The 22,618-nt window shown below is 38.6% G+C and overlaps 1 protein-coding gene across 6 annotated transcripts in view; it reads right to left on the bottom strand.

Moving 5' to 3' along the window:
• Abcb11 (ATP binding cassette subfamily B member 11) overlaps positions 1-22,618 on the bottom strand; it is a 105,714-nt gene that overhangs the window by 61,496 nt on the left and 21,600 nt on the right. For 4 of the 6 annotated variants that reach the window (XM_070021436.1, XM_070021470.1, XM_070021454.1 and 1 more), the window contains 5 exons: positions 15,230-15,335; positions 13,795-13,816; positions 6,715-6,766; positions 5,422-5,660; positions 544-631 (listed from right to left, as the gene is read on the bottom strand). In XM_070021436.1, the coding sequence (XP_069877537.1) occupies positions 544-631; positions 5,422-5,660; positions 6,715-6,766; positions 13,795-13,816; positions 15,230-15,305 (477 nt within the window). In that variant the 5' untranslated portion in view covers positions 15,306-15,335. Of the gene's footprint in view, positions 1-543; positions 632-5,421; positions 5,661-6,714; positions 6,767-13,794; positions 13,817-15,229; positions 15,336-17,486; positions 17,553-22,618 lie in introns of all 6 variants that reach the window. The other 2 variants (XM_070021463.1, XM_070021477.1) reach the window with 2 other exon arrangements.

Here is a 22,618-nt window from a genome sequence, read left to right as displayed (position 1 = left end):
ACAGATTCACAATGAGAAAAGTAGATTCACTTTTCTTGACAACTGACATTAACTAGAATTCTTGAAAAAATAATGGGGAGGGGTGTTTCATTACTTTTTGTTTTTACAGAAGGCAGCAAAACTGAAATATTCTTCTTCCTCAGTAAGGGTTAAGTAACCTCAGTTTTTCTATCACTAAATTCAGGAATATGTAGATTACAAAACTTGGACTGGAATACCGTTTGGTAACTTCAACGATAGAAGAGAAAAAGGAAAGTGTATGTTGTTTCCTTTGCCTTCACTTGCCTTGCACTTGGCTTTCTCTGATCTACTTGGCTTCCCTCCACAGACATTCCTACAGCTGTGCATTTCCAAGCTTGTAGTCTTTCCAGTTATGACCTGAGAAGATAGGCCTGCCCATTTTCACCTATACTCTGGAAATACAACTGTGATTCATAGAGCTTCTGAATAGCCAGCTTCAAAGCTAAGGGCCACACTTTGGGTTTCTTTGTAATGTTTATGAGCCCAGACGTTGATCTAAGGTAAAAAGAAAAAGCAACTAACTTGAATATAGGCTGTCAGAAATACAGCGACACCAATTCCAATATAGATGGCAGCAAACTTGATCATCTCTTCCTCGATGTTCAATAGCCTTCAAAAGAGGGAAGAGAATGAAGACACTAATAAGCAGGATCAAGCCAATTAGGATCACATGTGTAGATGCAGCACGATTTTAAAATAAACATGTATTTCTGTTAAATATAAAGTATTTTACCTATGCAATTACAATCAAACCAATCAAATTTTAAACAATTCTCCTGGTACCAACCACAGCAAATATGCCCCTTATTTTTTAATTTAATTTTATCTTATTGTAAAAGTGATGTACACAGAGTGATGTACTCAGTTACATAGTAAGGCAATGAGTATATTTCTTGTCAAACAGTATTAACCCTTCCCTCGTTTTCTACCACTCCCCCCCCCGCATTTCCCTACCCAGCAAGTTGTTCACTTCTAATATAGTGTCTTGTGAGTATCGCTGTTGTGTTGGTTCACCTTTTGTCTTTTGTTTCACCATTTTCTTATTCCCTTTCCCTTCCCCAAATCAGATAAACATATATACAAGGCACAGGGTACCAAAATCAAAAGCAGCGACAACAGGAGATAAACCAAGGGAAAAAAATGAAAGATAAAAGAAATGACTTCACATAATACATTAAAAAAAAAACCTCTTGTTTCCATATCCTGGAGTTCATTTTGATTAGCATCATTTATATGGTCATGTGTACCTAGCTATTGAGCTATTGTGATCCTCTGCTAGGACTATCCTAGACATGTACAAATTATTACAAATGAGTGAAACCATGAAGCCTATGTTTCTTTGAGTCTGGCTTACTTCACTTCATAAGATTTTTTTCAAGTTTTTCCATTTGCTTACAAATGGCTGTCCCTTATTTCTATAGGCATAGATACCAGGATTTTGAAACAATTCATCAGCAGTTGCTAGAAGGGACCCTAAACAATTGCTTGGTCCTCAATCCACTTGCCCCTTTTGCTTACACATATGCAGTGAGAGATCAAACATAGGTAACGAAAGGCTTTCACAAGATGAACAGGCTTGTCTGAAAGGACACTGATAGAGAGCAGTGTGCTGGATATTGAGAAGCTTCCTGTCAATGCTTTAGTCATCTAAACCAGCTTTTTGACTTCTCCATCTTGGGGTAACCCTAGAAAATATGTGTGTTATCTTCCCATAAGAAGGTAAGTGGGAACAGTTTATTAGACATATCTTACTGTGGACTACAGCCCATGTAGCGTCCCTCAGCAGAACAATGCAAAATTGATGGCAAACACATTGCAGGTGTGTGTGTGTGTGTGTGTGTGTGTGTGTGTGTGTGTGTGTGTGTGTGTGTGTGTGTGTGTGTATTTTTACAACAAAGCTTTCCTGCTGTGGCACAGGGTTTAGAATAGGCAGGTCCAAGGAAAACATAATTCCAGTCTCTTCCTCTATAGTCACCTTGCCTCTTCTCTCTACTGTCAGATTTCCCTCTGCCTCCCTCTGGGTAACTGTCCTGGTTAAAAGCAACTATGAGGGGCTGGGAGTTTAGCTCAGCGGAAGAGCACCTGCCTGGTGAGCACAAGGCCCTGAGTTCAGTCCTCAGCTCTGAAAAAAATAAAAAAGCAACTATGAGAGCTCACCTGCCAGAATCACTTTCTCTCTCCCAAGATACTTAAGTTGATTACATCTGCATAGACTTTTTCCATATAAGAAAATAGTCAAAGAGCTCAGGAATTAGAGTTCAGACATTCAGAAGCCATTATCTAGCTTACTAGTCTACTATCAAAATAAAGCTAACCATGAACACTGTCTCTGAGGATGAACATCCTCATACATTACCAGGGAAAATGCAATGTACAGCATTTTGACAAACAGTCTGCAGTTCCTCAAACCAATGAGAAATCTAGTTACCACACGGCCCACCAATTCCATTACGATCTACAAATTTAGAGAAATAGCAATGTGTTCACACAAAAATTTGGACACAAATGTTCACAACAGCATTATTTGTAATAGCCTCAAAATGGAAACTACTGAAATATCCAACAACCAATGAAAGAATAAATAAATATGTATCCATGTAATGAAATATTACTCATATATTTAAAAATGAAATTCTGGTGCATGTATAAACACAGAAAAACTTCAAAAACATTACTCTAAAATAAAGAAATAAGGGTAAAGGGTTATGTATTATATGAGTCCTTTTGAATAAAATGTACAGAATAAGGAAATCTGAATTCAGAGGCTACTATTGCCTAGGGATGAGGGGAATGGGGAATCCCGGAGTAACAAATAAAAGGTGAAAGATTTATTGTTTTTCTAATGAAAATATTCTAAAGTTGATTGTGGCAATGGGCGAACAACGCAATGGATAGCTTACAAACCATTGTGTTGCACACTTTTAAGTGGGTGAACCTTGTGGTATATGACTTGTATCTCAATACAACTGCTTTACATAAAGTGCATGGCTATAAAATACCTAACTTCAATGTAGCACTTTCATGTATAAGCTAAGTTCATATTACTAGGAAAAGAGAATGAGATCCAGCTAAATGCATAGCCTTCGATTTCTGGTTTGATATGTTCATATGCAGAGCAAGTACAGACCCCTGATAGCTCCTGATAGCAGAAGTAGTCAGCCTCCAAGTGACACCCAAAGATTCCTGTCTCCTGCTCCTCACATTCCTATATAGTCCCCTTCCAAACTGTAACACAGCTGGTGATCAATAGAACATTACAGAAATTATAGCATGACCTTTCCACAATTAATCTGACGAAAGGTTTTGTGGCTTCTGTTTCTATTCTAATTGGATGAAAGAAACTTGCATTGTAATATTTTAATTGTCTATTGTATTATCTTCTTTCATTTACTTTTTTTGGTTTATTTGACTATTTTGAGCAGAAGTTCTGATAAGCTAATCATGAAGACTGATGTTCTACAATTCTTATCAGTGTTATTCATTGAGAACCATTTCTAAAAATATAGCTTAAAAGTTCCATCCAACAGAGTAAAAGAGATATGTGAAATATAACATTTTTCTAATTGGGGGAGGGGAAGGGAAATAACAAAATGCTGAAATAAAGATAGATACAGGTTGACCTATTGTAACAATGAGGTATACAAAACACTATGTTGAAAATAAACTTTACAACTTGGGAGGGGGAAGGGAGGAGTTGGGGAGATGGAGAGGGTAGGGATGGTAGGGGAAAAAAACAGAGGAGGTAACAATGCTCAATAGGAAATGTACTCATTAGCTTACTCATGTAACTGTAACCCCTGTGTACAATATTTTTACAATAAAAACATATTTTAAAAACTTGCTAGGTATCCTATTCTAAATAAATATCAGAATACTAAGCATTCAAAAAAGTAAACACTGAAGAAGAATATGCTCCTTAATTCACCTAACAAATATTCATGAGCACCTAATATCCCAGAAACACATTGATTTTTGACCTATCATTTATTTTCACAGTTTTAAGGCATGACAAGATATAAGAATTCTCTCTTGAATAAATTATTTTCATAAATATTATTAATTATCTCAGCTAATTTACATCATGCATGAGGAGAGTGATTAGTTTTATATTTTGTGGTTTTACCATTCTAACCTAATGGTTATACCATTCTGTCCTCCAGCAGAAATGAAGGGCTTAAAATGACAGTTACTGAATTCTCTTTCATTAAAGCTGCTTTGAGTCTGTAGACAAAAAGAAACTTCTAAGTTTAAAGAAGAAAAATACATATTTAGTAAATGACAAAGCTATTTCTAATCAGTTGGTTTGTTAATTTGTAAGGAGTAATTCTGCATGCTGTATGTTACCCTTGCTTTTCTTTCATCAAGAACCTATGAGTTTGTATTTCCTATTTATGAATGAGCGTTGATTGAATAATGACTGATTAGACCTAAGCTCTACCAAGACAAAGATCACCATTCTGAAGGTCACTGTGCCCTCATGCTCCTACGACTTCCTGCTACTTAGTTGGTGTTCAACAAGTTTTCATTGAATGAGTGAATTTAAAAAAAATTTAAAAACACATTCCAAGTAGATGATTGATGGGAGAGTATCAATGACTTAGAGAGCCCTAATCATAGCCTGAAACAAACCTGCAGAAAAATTTCAGAATGTAAGGCATCAATTCATTTGAGGGAGACTTTCCAAGTATCGTTCTCACCAGGATGTAACTTGCTCTGGATTCTTGGACCTAAATATGAGGATTTGCATATGCAAATAAGCTTGTTCTAAACATGAGGCAGCACGAGACAGGCTGCAGAATCTCTGCTATGACAGTGAGTCAGCCAGCGTATCAGCCAGACTCACGGATTACAAGGTGGACCTTCAGACTTCTCACAAAGAGAATAGTAGTAGTGTGCCTGCCCAACTTCTGGCTCTTCCTGCCCAGTTACATTTTGTTCACAACCCCACACTACGCTTGCCTGGAAACTGACCTGCCAACTGTGGCCTGTGACTCTGAAGCTCCCATTATAAAGAGAAAGCTTGGGACCACGGGATTCATTGACACAGGCACAAATCTAAGGGGCAGCAGGGACTCGGTTGGAAATAGAAGGAGCTCTTGTCTATGAGACTCAAATAAACTTGACCAATCCTCTTCGTAGTGATGTGAAGCATTGACAATGTCATGTTCAAGTCTCTAGTTAACCAGGTGATTAAATGTTGGAGCTGTAGTCAGTAAGCAATGCCAACTCCTACTTCTGTTAAGATTTGAAAACTTTGTAAGATGGAAAGCACCTCAGAGCAGAGAAATTTCTAGAAATGCTAGAAATTTTATGTACCATTCCACCTCAGACATTAATGTCCCCTTTACATACCTGATAATTTATGAGAAACAAAATTTAAAAATAATAATAATAACCTACCCACACTGTGTTCCACTTGTAACATTTTCGTTGAAGGAGCTGTTGATCCACACAATGGTGTTATTCACACATGCTTTTCCTGGGATACTGAGTTCTTGAATTTCAATGTCATAATTAATAAAAAGGTCTGTCAGTATACTAAAAACAGTAATCATGCCTGGCTGGGCGAATCCATGGAGTATAGCAGATAAAGTTCCCACCAACATCAGCCAAATATCAGTCGATGAAGAAAATCGAAACTTGAAAAATAAAGGGTTTAGAGATCATCTATGGGTGAAAAGCAGGGGAAGTAAAAAAGACTACTTAATTTTAGCCACTAGAACCTGCCAAATAGTATTCAATGCCAAGTTTCGTCTTTGATTAGTACAGTTAACACTAATTATGTCCAAAACATCCCATACTTACGTTGTTCAACCTTTCCTCTGAACTCATTCTCTTTACCTCAGGTGTGGACTTGATTATTTATCCACGCATCTACATCTTATGGGGGCATAGACACTGTTACAGATGCCATTGCTAGGTAGATACAATTGTATGGGGTGTTCATCAGTGCCATGAATGTGGCCCTCAGAACTAATCATGACATGGACAAGTGCCTACTTCAACCTGTGAATGCCTTCATTCTGTAATTCTAGACTTGTCCTAAGAATGTGTGTGTGTGTGTGTGTGTGTGTGTGTGTGTGTGTGTGTGTGTGTGTGTATATATATATGTATATGTATATGTATATATGCATATATATATAATGTGTTGTGGTTATTGTGAAGATTTGTTACTAAAATAATAATATAAAAGCAGAGATTTCTTTTTCTTTTTCCCCCTGGTTCTGGGGTTTGACCTCTAAGCCTGGGTGCTGTTCCTGAGCTCCTTTTGCTCAAGGCTAGCACTCTACCACTTGAACCACAGCTTCACTTCTGGCTTTTTCTGTAATCACAGAAAAAGATGGAGATAAGTCTCACAGACTTTCCCACCCAAGTTGGCTTTGAACATGATTCTCAGATTTCAGCCTCCTGAATAGCTATGATTATAGGTATGAGCCACTGGTGCCCACCTAAAACCAGTTATTTCATTTCAGGAGACTGTACTAACCTATTTGACAGGATTTGTATGTTTAATCAGCATCGTATTTCTATCACTATTCAGCCTGTTAACTTGTTTTCATGCAGTTTGTGACTACATAACTAGTTGCTGTAGGTAAAACCTACCAAGACGATATAATGTAAAAGTTAATACTTCCACCTTAAGCTGCAATTCAAATTTGCAAAGCCAAAGTCATAAAGTAGCAATTTTATTACCAGTTGAAAGAAGCCAACTTTAGTGCTCTGGCCTTTCTTCTTATCTGGTAAGCTGAGGGGAGAAAGAAAAGAAACAGATTTAAAGATCATTCTTCCCCAAACACCAGGAGATTCTCCTTCCCTACTGGTTGTGCTTGTATGAGTGTTTTGAGGAGGGCTGGGGGAACAGGGTCTTTCTATATAGCCCAGATTGGCCTCAGACTCACCATATAAACCAGTCTGGCCTCCAACTCTCCATCTTCTGCCTCAGCCTCCCAAGTGTTGGAATTACAAGTATGCACTACCATGCCCAGCTATATGGGTCATTCTTTAGTAAGACGGGAAGTTTCCAAGAGTTTTTCCAAGAAAAACTCTTGCCAAACTCTTATCTTATAAATAAATAACCTATTGTTCTTCTAGAGATTTTTCTAGAACTATATCTCATGTTCAGTAGAGATTCACAGATTTTCTTCTCGAGAGGTATGGAGAGAAAGTAAAACATCCTAAAGACTCCCAATTATAATAACTCTTTGCCCTCTGCATCATCCTTGGCCTATTGGTGCTTATTCACCCTCTTGGAAACGAATAAACCAATTTGATTAAGCTAATGTTAAACTTCCTTTCAGCATTTAAAAACTCGACAATCATATTAAATAAAAAAAGTTCTGATATGCTGGAAACTCCAAGAACACTTCCCTAAATTCCATTATTGAATTTCCTTAGTCCTGTGGTTTACTTCATTTCTCGGGCTTCACTTGGATTTGGTCTCCTCTACACCAAGGATCTCCATTTGAGATCTCATCAGCAATGAATGACCATTGGTCACCTGACCCTTGGACATCTGGATCTTGCTGTCACCCTGCACCTCTAGATTTCTGACAGGTTGAATTCCATTCCCACCCTGTGCACTGGGTTTCCTCTCTTACTTCCTTCTTCCATACATTTTGTCAGGCTCAAATGGATCTGCAGCTCCTTCCATCCTTCAGTAATTTATAATCAATAAATCCCATCAAGTTTGCTTCCTTCCCCATGTAGTCCATGTCCATCACTAGCATTTGAACCATACTTTTACCATCATCCTCATTCCTTTCCCTCAAATCCATTTTGCTTACATCCCTCTGCATCCATCCAGCTTCTCTCCCACCCTAATCTTTTGATCCAACTCAGAGCAGAAACTCATGTCCAAATGAGGGAAGTTAGGCATCCCTGGCTAGGGAGTTAACTTCAGAAAATGACAGCCAAGACTGGTTCTGACATGGTGGATGGTGACAGCAAAGGAAATTCACATCTTGATCCTTAGGGACCCATGGCCTCCAGGTCCCAAACACATCTGCCTTTCACGACTTTGGCCTGGCACATGTCCTTCGGCCTCCATTCTTTCCATTCCCATGTGCAGAGCCATGAATTCAATCGTAGGGAAACTTAAAATGATGCTTATGGGTGGTGAGGAGGTACACCAATCCCAGATTTCTCATGACCACCCCTCTGACCAATCAGACAAGCAGATGCTCCTAACATAAGGAGAACATGGACCTTATATCTTGTGGGCACTGACATAGAAACCTGGAATGTCCAGCTCTGGGATCCTTTCTTGCATAAGGAGTCCATTTAGCTGCCATAGTTTTGCTTTCAGATAAAGCTGTTTTGTACTTGGAATACATTTTTCCCTTTAATTCTTTGATCAGTGGAAAAAGTGAACCCTAAACATTATCACAAGATCTCCCATGATCTGGCCCCATTAGCTCTCTGACCTTGTCTCTTTCCACAAAAGTCCAGTTCTCAACATCATTACAGATGCCCACGTCCACTGGGATCCCCTTGGAGGCTCGCCCTTGCTAACTCCCCTCTTTGGATCCCCACATGCACAGCCCCCTCTGATCTCCAAACTTCCCTCCAAAATCAACAAGCTTCCACTGGCCAAAGTCCTTAAGATTTCAACTTTCAGAAAATGACCTGTGTAACTGTGGGCAAGGATAGGAGGAGGAAATTGGGGAAAAGCAAAGGATAGGGCAACATTGTCCCCCCCCCAAAAAAGGAATGTACTTATTACCTGACTTGTGAACTGGTAACCCCTCTGTATAACACCTTAATAATAATAATAAAATTATATTTTTTGAAGATTTGAACTTTCTTTTTTCTCACGTACACATGCAAGCCATTCCAAACCTGCATTCCCATGTTTACCTCTTTTTCTTAGAAATGACTGTTAATACTAGCTACAAGGCTATGTCTCTTATAGGCCAGGCTGCCCTGGCTATATCCAGCACTAAGCTAGTTTCACCATTCCTGCTTCCCTCTGCCATGAAATGTTCAAAAGTTCCTCAATCTCTGAACTTCTCTTTGCTACCACTTCCATGTCAGGAACTCACTTGGCACCTGCCCTGTCTCCAAAAGTAGATCCTTACCTAACCCTGCCCTCAAACTGGCATTTGTCCTATGTGAGAACTTAAACATTTAGCTAGAGAAAGGTACATAATAATTAAATCTTAGATTTATAGTATTTGTTCCTGGGATGAATTTGGGATCTGGGGACCATCTTGTACCCATAAAATCATACATATTGCTCAAATGTTCCTATGCCCACCTACACCAGGAGTTCTATGGTATTCCTAGACACAGGGGAAGATTTAAACCTAATCCAGAAAGGGGATTCCAAGGACAAAATGCAGTAAAAAAAATTTTGGTGTATTATCAGGTTTTGAACTCAGGGATTTGTGTTTTCAAGTCACTCTCTGGCTCTGCCATTTAAGCCACTCTCCCCAGGCTTTTTTGTTGGTGGTGGTGGTGACAGGGCCATGAGACATTTGCCCAGCCTAGCCTCTGATTATAATCCTCTTACTAAACTTCTGGAATTATTTATCTAAACCACCAAAACCAGTTTGTATATTGATACGGGATCTTCTAACTTTCTGCTCAAGCTAGCCTCAAAGCATCATTGTCCTATCTCCCTCATAGTACTTGAGATTTCAGGCATGAGTTAGTGTCCAGCTCCACACACCTATAGTTCTAGCTACTCAGGAGGCTGAGATCTGAGGATCACCGTTTGAAGCCAGCCTGAGCAGAAAAGTCCCCATGAGATTCTTATCTACAATTAACCACTCAAAAACCAGAAGGACTGGGGCTCAAAGTGGTAGAGTACTTTTCAATATATTTATAATGTACTGTGTGATTTTTTATTAGTAAGTTTTTTATTGTGAAAATACACTACAGAGGGGTTACAATTACATGATCAAGGTGATGAGTACATTTCTTATCAAGCATTGTTCCCTCCTCCTTTGTTTCTCCTTACCATCCCTACCCTGCCCTCCCATCTCCCCCAACCACCCCAAACTTGTAAAGTTCATTTATTGATATAGCATCTTGTACATTTCATTGTTGCAATGTGTCTACCTGTATCCCTATTTAAACAATTTGTTTTTTCCCTTCCCCTCCCCAAATTATACAGTGAAAACAGGGGTTATACCATGGGGGAGGGACACACAAAGCAGCAAAAAAAAATCATCTTATAAATAGGTTAGGAACAAATGCAAGAAAGAAAAACCACTTGAGTCCTTATCTAGGGGTTCATTTCATCTAACATCAACTTATCTGACCTTTACTGCTTGTCTCAAACATATACTTGTTATTGAAAATAAGGGAAACCATGGGACCTGTGTTTCTTTGGGCCTGGCTTACTTCAATGAATTAATTTTTCCAAGTCTTTCCATTTCCTAACAAATGGGGCAATGTCATTCTTTCTGATGGAGACATAGATTTCCATTGTGTATATATACCACATTTTCTTGATCCATTCATCTACTGAGGGGCATCTGGGTTGGTTCCATATCTTAGCTATGGTAAATAATGCTGCAATAAACATAGTTGTGCTAGTAGCTTTACTATGGTCTTGTTTGTGATCATTTGGGTAAATGCCCAAAAGTGGGATTGCTGGGTCATAAGGGAGCAATATGGGGAGTCTTTTGAGGAACCTCCATACTGCTTTCCAAAGTGGTTGAACAAGTTTACACTCCCACCAACAATGAAGTAGATTTCTCTTCTGTCCACATCCAATCCAACATCTGTTGTTATTAGTGTTCTTGATTCTAGCCATTCTAACTGGGGTGAGGTGGTATCTCAGTGTTGTTTTGACTTGCATTTCTTTTATGGCTAGAGATGTGTCTATTGGCCATCCTTCTTTCCCCTTCAGAGAAGTTTCTCTTTAAGTCTTTAGCCCACTTATTTATCAGGCAGTTGTTTCTTTGAGGATTTGTTGTTGGGGGATTTAATTTTTTGAGTTCCAGCTATATTTTAGATATTAGACCCTTGTCTGTTGTATGGCTAGTGAAAATCTTCTCCCAATCCATGGGCTTTCTATTGATCTTGCTAGCTATGTCCTTTGCTATGCAGAAGCTCTGCAATTTCATGCAATCCCATTTGTCCAACCATTCTTTGATTTGTTGTGTTTCTGGGTCTCTATTAAGAAAATTTCGGCCTGTGCCAAGGAGACCTAGGGTTTCTCCTATTCCATCCTGTTTTCAGAGTGTCTGCTTTGACTCCAAGGTCTTTGATCCACTTGCAGTTGATTCTGGTGCAGGGTGATATAAAAGGATCTAGCTTTAGTTTTCTACAAGTGATTAACCACTTTTGCCAGCAGCATTTACTGAAGAGGCTGTCTTTCTTCCATTCTATTGTTTTAGCTCCCTTATCAAAGATTAGATGGCTATAGGTCTATGGGTTCATTTCTCGGTTTTCAATTCTATTCCATTGGTCCTGAGGTCTGTTCTTGTGCCAGTACCAAGCTGTTCTAATTGCTATGGCTTTGTAGTAGAGTTTGAAATTTGGTATCGATATTCCTCCAGCACTGTTCTTTCTGTTAAGGATCATTTTTGCTATTTGGGGTCTAAGTTTGGTTTTGATTTCCTTTTTCAGGTTTTTAAAGTTTTCATCATAGAGGTCCTTCACTTCTTTGGCTAAGTTAATTCCTAGGTATTTTATTTTTTGTGGGGCTATTACGAATGGAGTTGCTTTCCTGATTTCAGCCATGCTTTTCTCATTGTTGGCATACAGAAAAGCCATTGGTTTTTGAGGGTTAATTTTATACTCTGCTACTTTGCCAAAGTTTTGAATCAGCTTGAGTAATTAGGGAGTGGAGTCTATGGGGTTCTTTAAATACAAGATCATGTCATCTGCAAAGAGGGAGAGTTTTACTTCACCTTTCCCTATTTGGATCCCTTTTATGATTGCATCTTGTCTTATTGCTGAAGCTAGGCATTCTAATATTAAATTGAAGGGAAGTGGAGAGAGTGGACATCCTTTTCTCGTTCCTGAGTTAAGAGGAAATGGCTTTAATTTTTCACCATTAAGTATAATGCTAGTTCTAGGTTTGTCATATACAGCTTTTATTGTATTGAGGAATGTTCCATGGATTCCTAGTTTTTCCAGAGCCTTCATCAGAAAGGGGTGTTGGATCTTGTCAAATGCCTTTTCTGCATCTATTGAGATAACCATGTGGTTCTTATCCTTGTTCTTGTTGATGTTATGAATTATATTAATTGATTTGCATATATTTAACCAGTTTTGAATCCCTGAAATGAATCCTGCTTGATCGTGGTGTATGATTTTTTGGATGAATTGTTGAAGTCGATTGGCCAACATTTTGTTGAGAAGTTTTGCATAGAAGTTCATCAAAGAAATGGGTCTATAGTTCTCTTTCTTTGATGAGTCCCTGCCTGGTTTGGGGAGTAGGGTTATGATGGCTTCTTAGAATGAGATCAGTAATGAACTTTCTATTTCAATTTCACTAAAGAGTTGGAGGAGTATTGGTGTGAGCTCTGCTTTGAAGGCCTTGTAGAATTCTGCTGTAAATCCATCTGGTCCTGGATTTTTCTTAGATAGGAGGTCTCTTATTGCTGTTTCCATTTTATTGCTTGATATGGGCCTGTTAAGTTGGTTTAACTCACCTTGGTTTAGTTTCAGCATGTCAATATTTGCTAGGAAGTCATCCATTTCTTCCAGGTTGGGTGATTTTTTTTTGTTTCTTTTGTATGTTCTTCCCCCATGGTATAACCACTGTTTTCACTGTATTTGATTCCGGAACCCTGCATGTTGTATATACATTTTTCTAATTTGGGGAGGGGAAGGGAAATAACAAAAAGCTGAAATAAGGATACAGGTTGACCCATTGTAACAATGAGATGTACAAAACACTATGTTGAAAATGAACTTTACAGCTTGGGGTGGGCGAGGGTGAAGTTGGGGAGGTGGGGAAGGAAGAGATGGTAGTGGAAAAACAAAGGGGGAGTAACAATGCTTGAAAGGAAATATACTCATTACCTTACTCATGTAACTGTAACCCCTATGTACAGTAGCTTTACAATAAAATATATATATATTTGGGGGGGAGAGGTCCGGTCGTGGGGCCTGAACTCTGGGCCTGGGTGCTGTCCCTCAGCTCTTCAGCTCAAGGCTAGCGCTCTACCACTTGACCCACAGCGCCACTTCCAGCTTTTTGCTTTTTGCTTATGTGGTGCTGAGGAATTGAACCCAGAGCCTCATGCATGCAAGGCAAGCGCTCTACCACTGAGCCACCTTCCCAGCCCTAAAAATATATTTTAAAAGTGGTATAGTGTTAGCCTTGAGCAAAAGAGCTCAGGGACAGCACCAAGCCCTGAGTTCAAGTCACATGACTGACCCAAAAAATAAAAAAAAATAAAGAGGGAAAATGGCCTAGTAAGAACAAGGCTCTGAATTCAACCCTTAGTACCACGAAAGAAAACAGGAGTAAATAGAATGGCATATACCATGTAAATACAATATTCTCTGCTTTGTACCTTTAATGGATTATTATGGAAATATTCTAGAGTCCGGTGCCAGTGGCTCACGCCTATAATCCTAGGTATCAAGAGGCTGAGATCTAAGGATTGAGGTTCAAAACTAGGCCAGGCAGGAAAGTCTGCGAGCCTTTTACCTCCAATAAACTACTCTGAAAGAAAAACAGAAGTGGTGCTGTGTCTTAAGTGGTAGAGTGCTAACCTAGCTAACAAAAGAAGTGCTAGCAAAAGAAGCTCAGGACCAGAAAAGAAAAACCTCTAGAAAAGATTGCATTATTGAAATAATCATTACCTTGATTCCTTATCGTTGTTACCTGTCAGGATAAAAACAGTGAATAAAGATCTTTTTTAAAGTAATAATGAGAAAATGTAACACAGTTGTTAACAAGTTTCCTCTGGAAATTTCTTTCTACATTGTACATTTTTGTGCAATATTACAAATTACTTTTTCTCATGCTCCCTCTCTGTCTCTATTTCTTTATGTATTTATACATTATAGTGGAACAAAGAACTAACTACATTGCTGTCATAGTGTCTTTCTGGACTTTGCTGCAGGCCATAAGACATTTGAACTTTCTGAATAGCAAATGAAAGAAGCATTTCTAAATCAACTAAAGACAGTCTGTAGAATAAATAATTATGGTTTGGTTCCTTGGAAACACCAGAACTCATTTACTTAACAGATCACAAGTTAACTAGACAGTGCGATGGCATTGATATTTCCACCACAGTAGAAGCCATGATATGAGCCACATAGTATTTTCCCCAGCACAGGTCAGAGATATAGGGAAGGAGGTGAAAAAAAAACGGCTCAAAAGTCATAGGTGTAAAGAAGCCACAGGAAATGAACCTTAAGGAACCTCTGTTACCATGGGATGTTACGTCCTGTTTCTCCTGACATTAGTTTAATTGGGACTAAAATGACACTGTAGTGTAGATAGAGAGCAATGTTTTTGGCTTGAGAATCAGACAGAACTGCATTAGAATTAGGAGGTCTATTACTACTTCTGTGACCTTGCTAGTTACTAAAAGGTCATTATCAGACTTAAATTTAAATAATCAGATTTAAATTAAAACAACTTAAGCCATGCCTGTAATTTTAGCTATTCAGGAGGCTAAGAACTAGAGGATCATGGCTTAAAAACAGTCCAGAAAGAAAAACCTGTGAGACTCTAAAACAGCCCAGAAGGAAAAATCTGTGAGACTCCATCTCCAATTAACCAGCAAAAAGACAGACTGGAGAGGTGGCTCAAGTGATACAGTACAAGCCATGGGCAAGAAAGCCAAGCAAGAGTGAGAGACCCTGAGTTCAAGCCCTGGTACCAACATACACATACAGAGAATTTTCGGTGTTCACATCATACTCAATAGTAGAGCTGCAAGCCCCTTCCATATGATCTCAGACTGGCCAGAAGATGCTGGCTACAGCTCTACTCAAGCAGCCACATTCACTTGATTGCTGTCACCATTTAACTCAACCTAACTAAGAAATTAATGGTTTAAAAAAGAAGTCGTTGGAGGATGATGCTTAACTTAGCCATACCTACTTAGGCTTCCAGATCACATGGATCATAGAGAGAACCACAGGGTGTGTGTCGGGGTCAAGCCCAATAATAAATCTACTTGATGTTGCTAATTTTTATCTGCTTCTTGAAACATCACAACCTTGTCTCACTTTTGTATTCCCTTCTCCTTGTAGAGCTCTACGAAATGAAGAGGCTACTTACATGATCCATCTGACTCAAAAGCATGATTGTCCTCTCCAAATTTCTTCACACTGCGAAGAATTACTGAGTCAGACATGATGATTGCAATCCAAAATCAAGACCAACCCTATACAATAAAATGGAAGAATGATTGTAATTGCTACATCTTTTTTTAACCAGAGTAGTCAAATAAAAGAACAAGTTGGTTCAAGAAATAAACTTTCCTAGTCATCTCCAACAAAGCCATGATTTTTTTAACTAGCTAGTAAATGATTCAATGAGAGAGGCTAAATATTAGGAAGGAAACTGAAACCATTGGAAATGGTTTTCTTCAGTTGGTGGATAGATGATTGTTTTTTATTGATTTGTTCAGTCTGCTTATCTGTGCTTTGTTTTTTCTTAATGAGTTAATATAAAAACCTGGCCCTGGCTGTAATGGCACACACCTCTAATCCAGGTATGTGTCATAGATAGGAGAATTATAGTCAGAGGCCAGTCAGGGGAAAAAAAATAACAAACTTGACTCCATAATAACTAAAGCAAGAAAAGGACAGAAGCATGTTCATGTGGTAGAGCAATTGTGTGTCAATTGTGAAACTTTGAGTTCAAGCCCCAGTAACACCAATGAAAAACCAACCACCATAAAAGTGACAAACCAGTTGGTAACATTTCTTTTGGCAGGCCTCATGTTTGGTAAACTGGCACCTAACCTCTCAGGCCATACCTCTAACCCTACGTTTTTCTGACTACTTTGGAGATGGACTCTAGTGAACTTCTCTACCAGGGCTAATCTCTATCCTTTATACTCCAGATCTCAGACTCATGATTAGCTAGGATGACAGGCATGGGCCACTGGTAGCCCGCCAACTGGTAACATTGTTGAGTCTGCAGCTGAAGAATAATAAGCAAGTCTTGTTGAGTGCCATTGTTTTGAGTGCCATTGTTTTGACTACTTCTTTAATAGGTGCAACCTCAGGAAAAGGCAAATACAACTGGAATTGAAAGAAAGAGAAGAAGAGGGAGAGTCTCTAAATGGAATGTATGTGAATACAGAATTCACATTAGTTTTATTCTCAGTGGAAAATTCCATTTGTAAAGGGAATCAGGATTCGAATTTCGCACCAATTCCAGGACTTTAGGCTTAACAAGTTTTAATTTCTCTGTTTTAAGCATCTAGCAACAGTATATAACATGTTAAATAATACAATCAGACTCAAATAATTTTTTTAAATCTCTGATCCAGAAATAGAAGAGAACAATCAGAAAAGGCAGAGCCAGAAGCAGCTGGTATTCAGACCTCAGGATCTAGATGCAAACAGGAGTATGAGAGTTATCTCCTGAAAAGACTAGAAGCTTCTCACACCAAACAGGACTTTAAAAATGTCTCTTTACTTAGGAGCCAGAGGCTATCATGGGCCTGGGCATTCTGTACTACTGGGAAATGAAATCCAAAAAAAAGCCCTGTTGCCTGTCATTGAGTTATTTCCCATGATGAAGTGGAGACCCATGAAGCTCACATGAAGAGCTGGTAATAAACGTATCACACACACATAGACTCACACATTCACAATGTGTGGATCAGATAAGACAGCTGAAGGTGGAGTTGTGAAAACTCCCACTTCAACTCCTCATTAGATCCTAGAAGAGAATAAGATATAATAATGAAAGAAATAATTGCTTTAAATTCTCTAGAAGCAGGGAAGTGACTCAATGCTATGGATTGGATATGAAGAGCTTTAGCAAAAGACTCATATAATAAAGATTTGGTCCTTAATCAATCAGTATTTGTAAGTGGGGCTTTTGGTAAGTGATGGGATCATGAAGGCTCTGTCATCACCAATAGAGTAACCCATTGATAAATTCAAAATTTTGAATAGCCTATTGGAATATAGCAGAATGATGATTGTTAGGGGACTTGGGTCAATGAAAAGGGTAGCCTAGAAAGTCATACCTTATTTGTACCCTTCTTTTCTCTCTGTTTCCCAACCACTATGAGGTAAACAGTTTCATCCTCAACACACTTTTATAGCCATGATATTCAGCCTCATCTCAGGCCCAAAGCAACGGAGACAGACAATCATGGACTGAAATCTCTAAAACCAAAATAAGTCCTTTCTCCTTCTCCATAGCTCCCAACAGATATTTTGTCACAATGACAAAAACTGACTAACACACTCTAAACAATTGATCAAGATAAACAAAAACCAATTCAAACTTAGAAGTGTCAACATAGTAAAGCACCAAAAAATAGTAAAATTGCCAGATGTTAGTGCCTTACATCTGTAGTTGTCACTACTTGGAAAGTTCCAGGCCACAGTTACAGGTTCATAGCTCCAGGACAGCTCTGACAAAAAAAGTTGACAAAACTTCATCTCAACTGGAAAAAGTTGGACATGGAAGTACACACTTGTCATCCCAGCTACGATGAGAAGTATACATAAGAGAATGAAATGACCTGCAGGCACACCAGGAAAAGAATAAAAGCACCACATCCCAGCTACGATGAGAAGTATACATAAGAGAATGAAATGACCTGCAGGCACACCAGGAAAAGAATAAAAGCAAGATCCTATCTCAAAAGCAATTAGATCAGAAGTGTTGGAGCATGACTTGAGTAGTAAAGCACTTGCCTAGCAAGCATGAAACCCTGAGTACAAACCCCAATACTGCCACAAAAAAAAAACTCTCAAAAGAATAAAATTTAGGGGCTGGGAAGGTGGCTCAGTGGTAGAGCGCTTGCCTTGCATGCATGAGGCCCTGGGTTCGATTCCTCAGCACCACATAAGCAAAAAGAAAAAAAAGCCGGAAGTGGCGCTGTGGCTCAAGTGGTAGAGCATTAGCCTTGAGCTGAAGAGCTGAGGGACAGCGCCCAGGCCCAGAGTTCAGGCCCCACGACCGGACCCCCCCCCAAAAAAAGAATAAAATTTATTTTTAAAAGTATTAAGGACAGAAATACATTACCCAAATAAAAATAATGCTCTGATGGAAAATGTTTTCATCAACAGTATACAGTAAAAAGGCAGTGAATTAGTATTTTTGAAGTACTGTGGAAAAATAACCTTTAACTTAGAATTTTATAGTGGACTCAAAAGTCATTAAGCATCTGTAGACATTCAGATATTCATAGTCATTTTGTTGTTGTTGTTGTTGGTCATGGGACTTGAACTCTGGGCCTGGGTGCTGTCCCTGAGATCTTCAGCTCAAGGAGAGTGCTCTAGAACTTGAGCCACAGTGCCATTTCCGGTTTTCAAGTACTTAATTGGAGATAATAGTCTCACTGGCTTTCCTGCCTGGGCTGGCTTTGAACCACGATCCTCAGATTTCAGCCTCCTGAGTAATTAGGATTTTAGGCGTGAGCCACCAGCAGCCAGTTCATAGTCTTGAGTAACTGTTAGAAGGTATGCCTCAGCAAGGAGAAAAGGATACTCAGAAGGGATTTGTGAAAGGAAAAAAACTAAAATACACACAAGGATTAACAAAACATGTTAACAAAGTCAAATGGTAATAATAGTATTTTTAACTTCTTATACTACTAAAAGGCAAATGTAAAACCTGCACTATAAAATGGGCTGCTTAATGTGTAGATTGAAGTATGTTGAGTTCATTGTCATCGTTGAGTTCATGGGAACCTATAAACATCTTTGAAAATTTGTCATTAAATGATATTGCCAATGTCTAATCATTTATACTTGATATTGAACTTAATCAAACCAATGTTTTAAACTTTAAGAACAAACAAACAATACTAATGTAATATCAAAAGCTACTAAATACATGGAGGAGTAAATGTTTTGGTTATATTGCTTTCGAAGTTTTCACAATTTTTTTTCAAAAAGAAAAAATATCCTAACAACAAGAAATAATATGGCAACACTTTTTTCATTAGTCATCAGATCATACTCTTAATGTTAAAACTAGACATATGTTCTTAAAAATTCACTCTCTTACTCACTAATTTGGGTAGCTGTGATAATATTATTTTTCTTGTCAGAGTCATCTTGAAATGTTAAAGCGTTGAATAACATGATTTGCTCTTGCTTTAAAATATTCAAGGAGAAACAAAGTAGGAAGAAATAAAATAATGGTGGAAAAATGTTGATGGAGGTTTCAGGTAGTGAATGGGTGCTAGAAATGTTAAACTTTGCTATATTTTGTCTGGAAAATGTTATAATAATTCTTAAAAGGTTCTCTTTTTGGTGAATTGCTCCATCAAGTTACATAGAAGAAAAACATATTTGAAAAATATGGATTGCTAAAGTTTAGAGTTGAATCAAGTTTAGAGAAGAAATTGAGTCATCTGGTTTAAACAATAAACAATCTGTCACACAAAAAAAATTCAGTCTCTTTTTTTTTCCTGGCTTAGCCATTTATTTTAAAAATTCTACTGAGGGCTGGGAAGGTGGCTCAGTGGTAGAGCGCTTGCCTTGCATGCCTGAGGCCCTGAGTTTGATTCCTCAGCACCACATAAGCAAAAAGAAAAAAGCCGGAAGTGGGACTGTGTCTCAGCTTTGAGCTGAAGAGCTGAGGGATAGCACCCAGGCCCAGAGTTCAAGTCCCATGACCGGACCCCCAAAAAAAATAAAAAATAAAAAAAATAAAAATTCTACTGAGATGAGAACATTTGGAGAATTTAGGCTTCTGTATACTAATAGCCTCTACATTGTTGGATATGTTTGCTTGTTGTTGAGATAGGGCCTCACGATATATCCCAGGCTAGATCAAACAAAATAAAAAGCAAAAGGACTGGTGATCTAGCTCAAGTAATAGAAGATTTAGCTAGCAAGCACATCAGCCTGAGTTCAATTCCTAGTACTATTTTAAAAAATCAAAAACAAAATCTCTGGCAATTTTATGCTTGATAAAGTGATTGATGGCTAGAATTTTGTGAGTTGATTTTGTCCTGCTTAGACAAAATTATGATGTGGCTTTGTGTTGTTTCACCGAGAGCAGTAATATTGCTGGTGATTAGCATACTGTGAGATAGTTTACATTTAATAGGAAAATAACACAGCTTAGCTGCAGTGTCAAGACAGCTGTACATCAAGGGGCTGATCTTTTGTTGTTGTTTTTTCTCAGAATTACTCTAAACTTTGTCAGCCTGTTCCCTTTGGACAAAACAAGGAGCTACACTTCTAAAAATGCAAACTCTCCAGGGTTTAAGGCATGCATCAAGTGATGGGTCAGAAGTGGAAGCTAGTGCCCTTATCTCTGAGCAGCTCAGCCAGGGAAGTGATGAGTTTTGAAGGTCATTCAATTGGAAAGGCTAATAGCTTCCTCTAGGAAGTTTGTAGCGTAAGGTTGGGAAAGTACAATGAAAGACTAAAGGGTGTAGAAAGAATAAGTGAAGACCTTGTGTGTGATCTCTTCTGGAAAAGGAATGTTTAGAATTGGATGTTAGATGAATTGCCTCAAATTCTTGTAGTGTAGAATGAAACTGATCTGTCATGAAATAATTTCTCACTCTTTACCTAGTTCTCTTTTTTATTAAAGGAGATCTGGGGAAACTCAGAGTAGATACTAGAGACTATCTCTGCTAGCCAGGCGCAGTGGCTCACGCCTGTAATCCTAGCTACTCAGGAGGCTGAGATCTGAGGATCACAGTTTAAAGCCAGCCCGAGAAGGAAAGTCTGTGAGACTCTTATCTCCAATAAACCACTAGAAAACCAGAAGTGGCGCTGTGGCTCTAGCAGTAGAGCGCTCGACTTGAGCTGAAGAGCTGAGGGGCAGCACCCAGGCCCAGAGTTCAAGCCCACGACCAAAAAAAAAAAAAAAAAAAAAAGAATATGTCTGCTAGTCTCTGAAGCCCAGGAAATGTGGTAGAAATCTAGTTTTCAACAGTAAACATTTGAGAATGACTTAAGTTCTTTCTATGGTATTAAGTTCTTTCCCATGGTATTTTTGTCTTACTGTTTATCTTCTCAACAGAAGCAGTTGTAATGTCATCAATTCTCTTCTCTTATGGATATCTCTAACATTCTATTTGCACCTAAACTTTGAACTTGATCTAGTTTCCACCCTTTGCTGGAAACCATACTCAACATGTCTTCATAATTTAATTACTAAATTTACTTTAATGAACACAAAAAAATCCAGAGTGGAAATAAAATTAAACACTATTTCCTCTTTATCTGCATGCTTGCATATTTAATTATGTTTATTTCCTCCAAATCTCTTGAGAACAGATTCAGAATTTTTAGGATTTGGGTGGGTTCTTTTCTTTTTTTCAGAAAAAAAAACACAATTTCCAATAAATTTTAGGAAGTGTAGATATTCAAACTAAAAATCTAAGATTTGTAAGCACTGATTGGTTAACTTTGACTAGCTAATCATAGAATCCCTAAAGTTTCTCCCTCTTTCTCTCTCTCTCTTTCTGCAGTATTGGAGTTTGAACTAAGGACCTCGCATTTGCTAGGCAGGAGCTCTACCCGTGAATCACACCCCAGTCCTCACAACAGTTCCTAATAGCCCACATTATCACCAGAGAGAATGTATCCCTCTGTTAATCTCTCCTTGCCTACTGTATGTGCTTCTGTTGCACTATCCAGGGTTGAAGCTACCTTTGAAAAAATGTGTAATCTTATCAGCACCAAAGGTACATGGAGAACAGTCTCCTGACCATGTTTGTTCAATATGTCAAAGTTTTCTGTCTCAGAACATTATCAGTAGCCTTCTGGACGATCAGTGCCAGAAGACAGAAAGGGCAGAGACTAACTAGCACATCTGGATGGGTCACTGAGAGAACAAGAAAGGAGTCTGAGTGAGCTGCAATGCATGCTGCTTGAAGTGTCTAAGTTGGAGAAGATCCAGGGGCACTGCAGGCCATGTCAGGACCAGAGCAAGGATCCTATGAGAACAAAATGCCAGTGTTCACCACTTTTCAGCACACCTCACTGTGGCCAAGACAGCAGTGTGACTTGGTAGACAGCCTGGAGCACAGATGATGGGTCGATTATCACAAATGTCTGGAGTTAAAATTAGCAACTGGCTATTACTGTTCCAGGAGAAAAACAAAAAGGAGGGAAGGGGAAGGGGAGAGGGAGGGGAAGGAGACAGGAGGAAGCCACCAGTATAGCTCCCACTGCCTATTTTTAACACTGTTTTATTAGAATATAGTTAGCACACTCATTCATTTAGTATTGTCTTTGATTGCCTTTGTGTTAATGGCAGCACTGAATAACTGTGACAGAAACTGTACATAAATAACACTCTCTGTCCCCAATGCCTGAAATATTTTCTAGATAATTAGTTACCAAACAAAAATCCTCCTGGTCAGGTGCTGGTGACTGATTGATTACATGAATGTAATCCTAGTTACTCAAGAGACTGAGAGCTGATGATTGAGGTTTGAAGCCAGCCTGTGCAAGAAAGTCCAGACTTTCATCTTCAATAAACTATCAAAAAGCCAGAAGT

This window comes from Dipodomys merriami, unplaced genomic scaffold, assembly GCF_024711535.1.
Source record: "Dipodomys merriami isolate MVZ:Mamm:240054 unplaced genomic scaffold, mDipMer1.0.p SCAF_1, whole genome shotgun sequence".
NCBI lineage: Eukaryota > Metazoa > Chordata > Mammalia > Rodentia > Heteromyidae > Dipodomys > Dipodomys merriami.
Note: the sequence above shows the minus strand (reverse complement) of the source record. Positions and strands in the feature narration are given on the sequence as shown.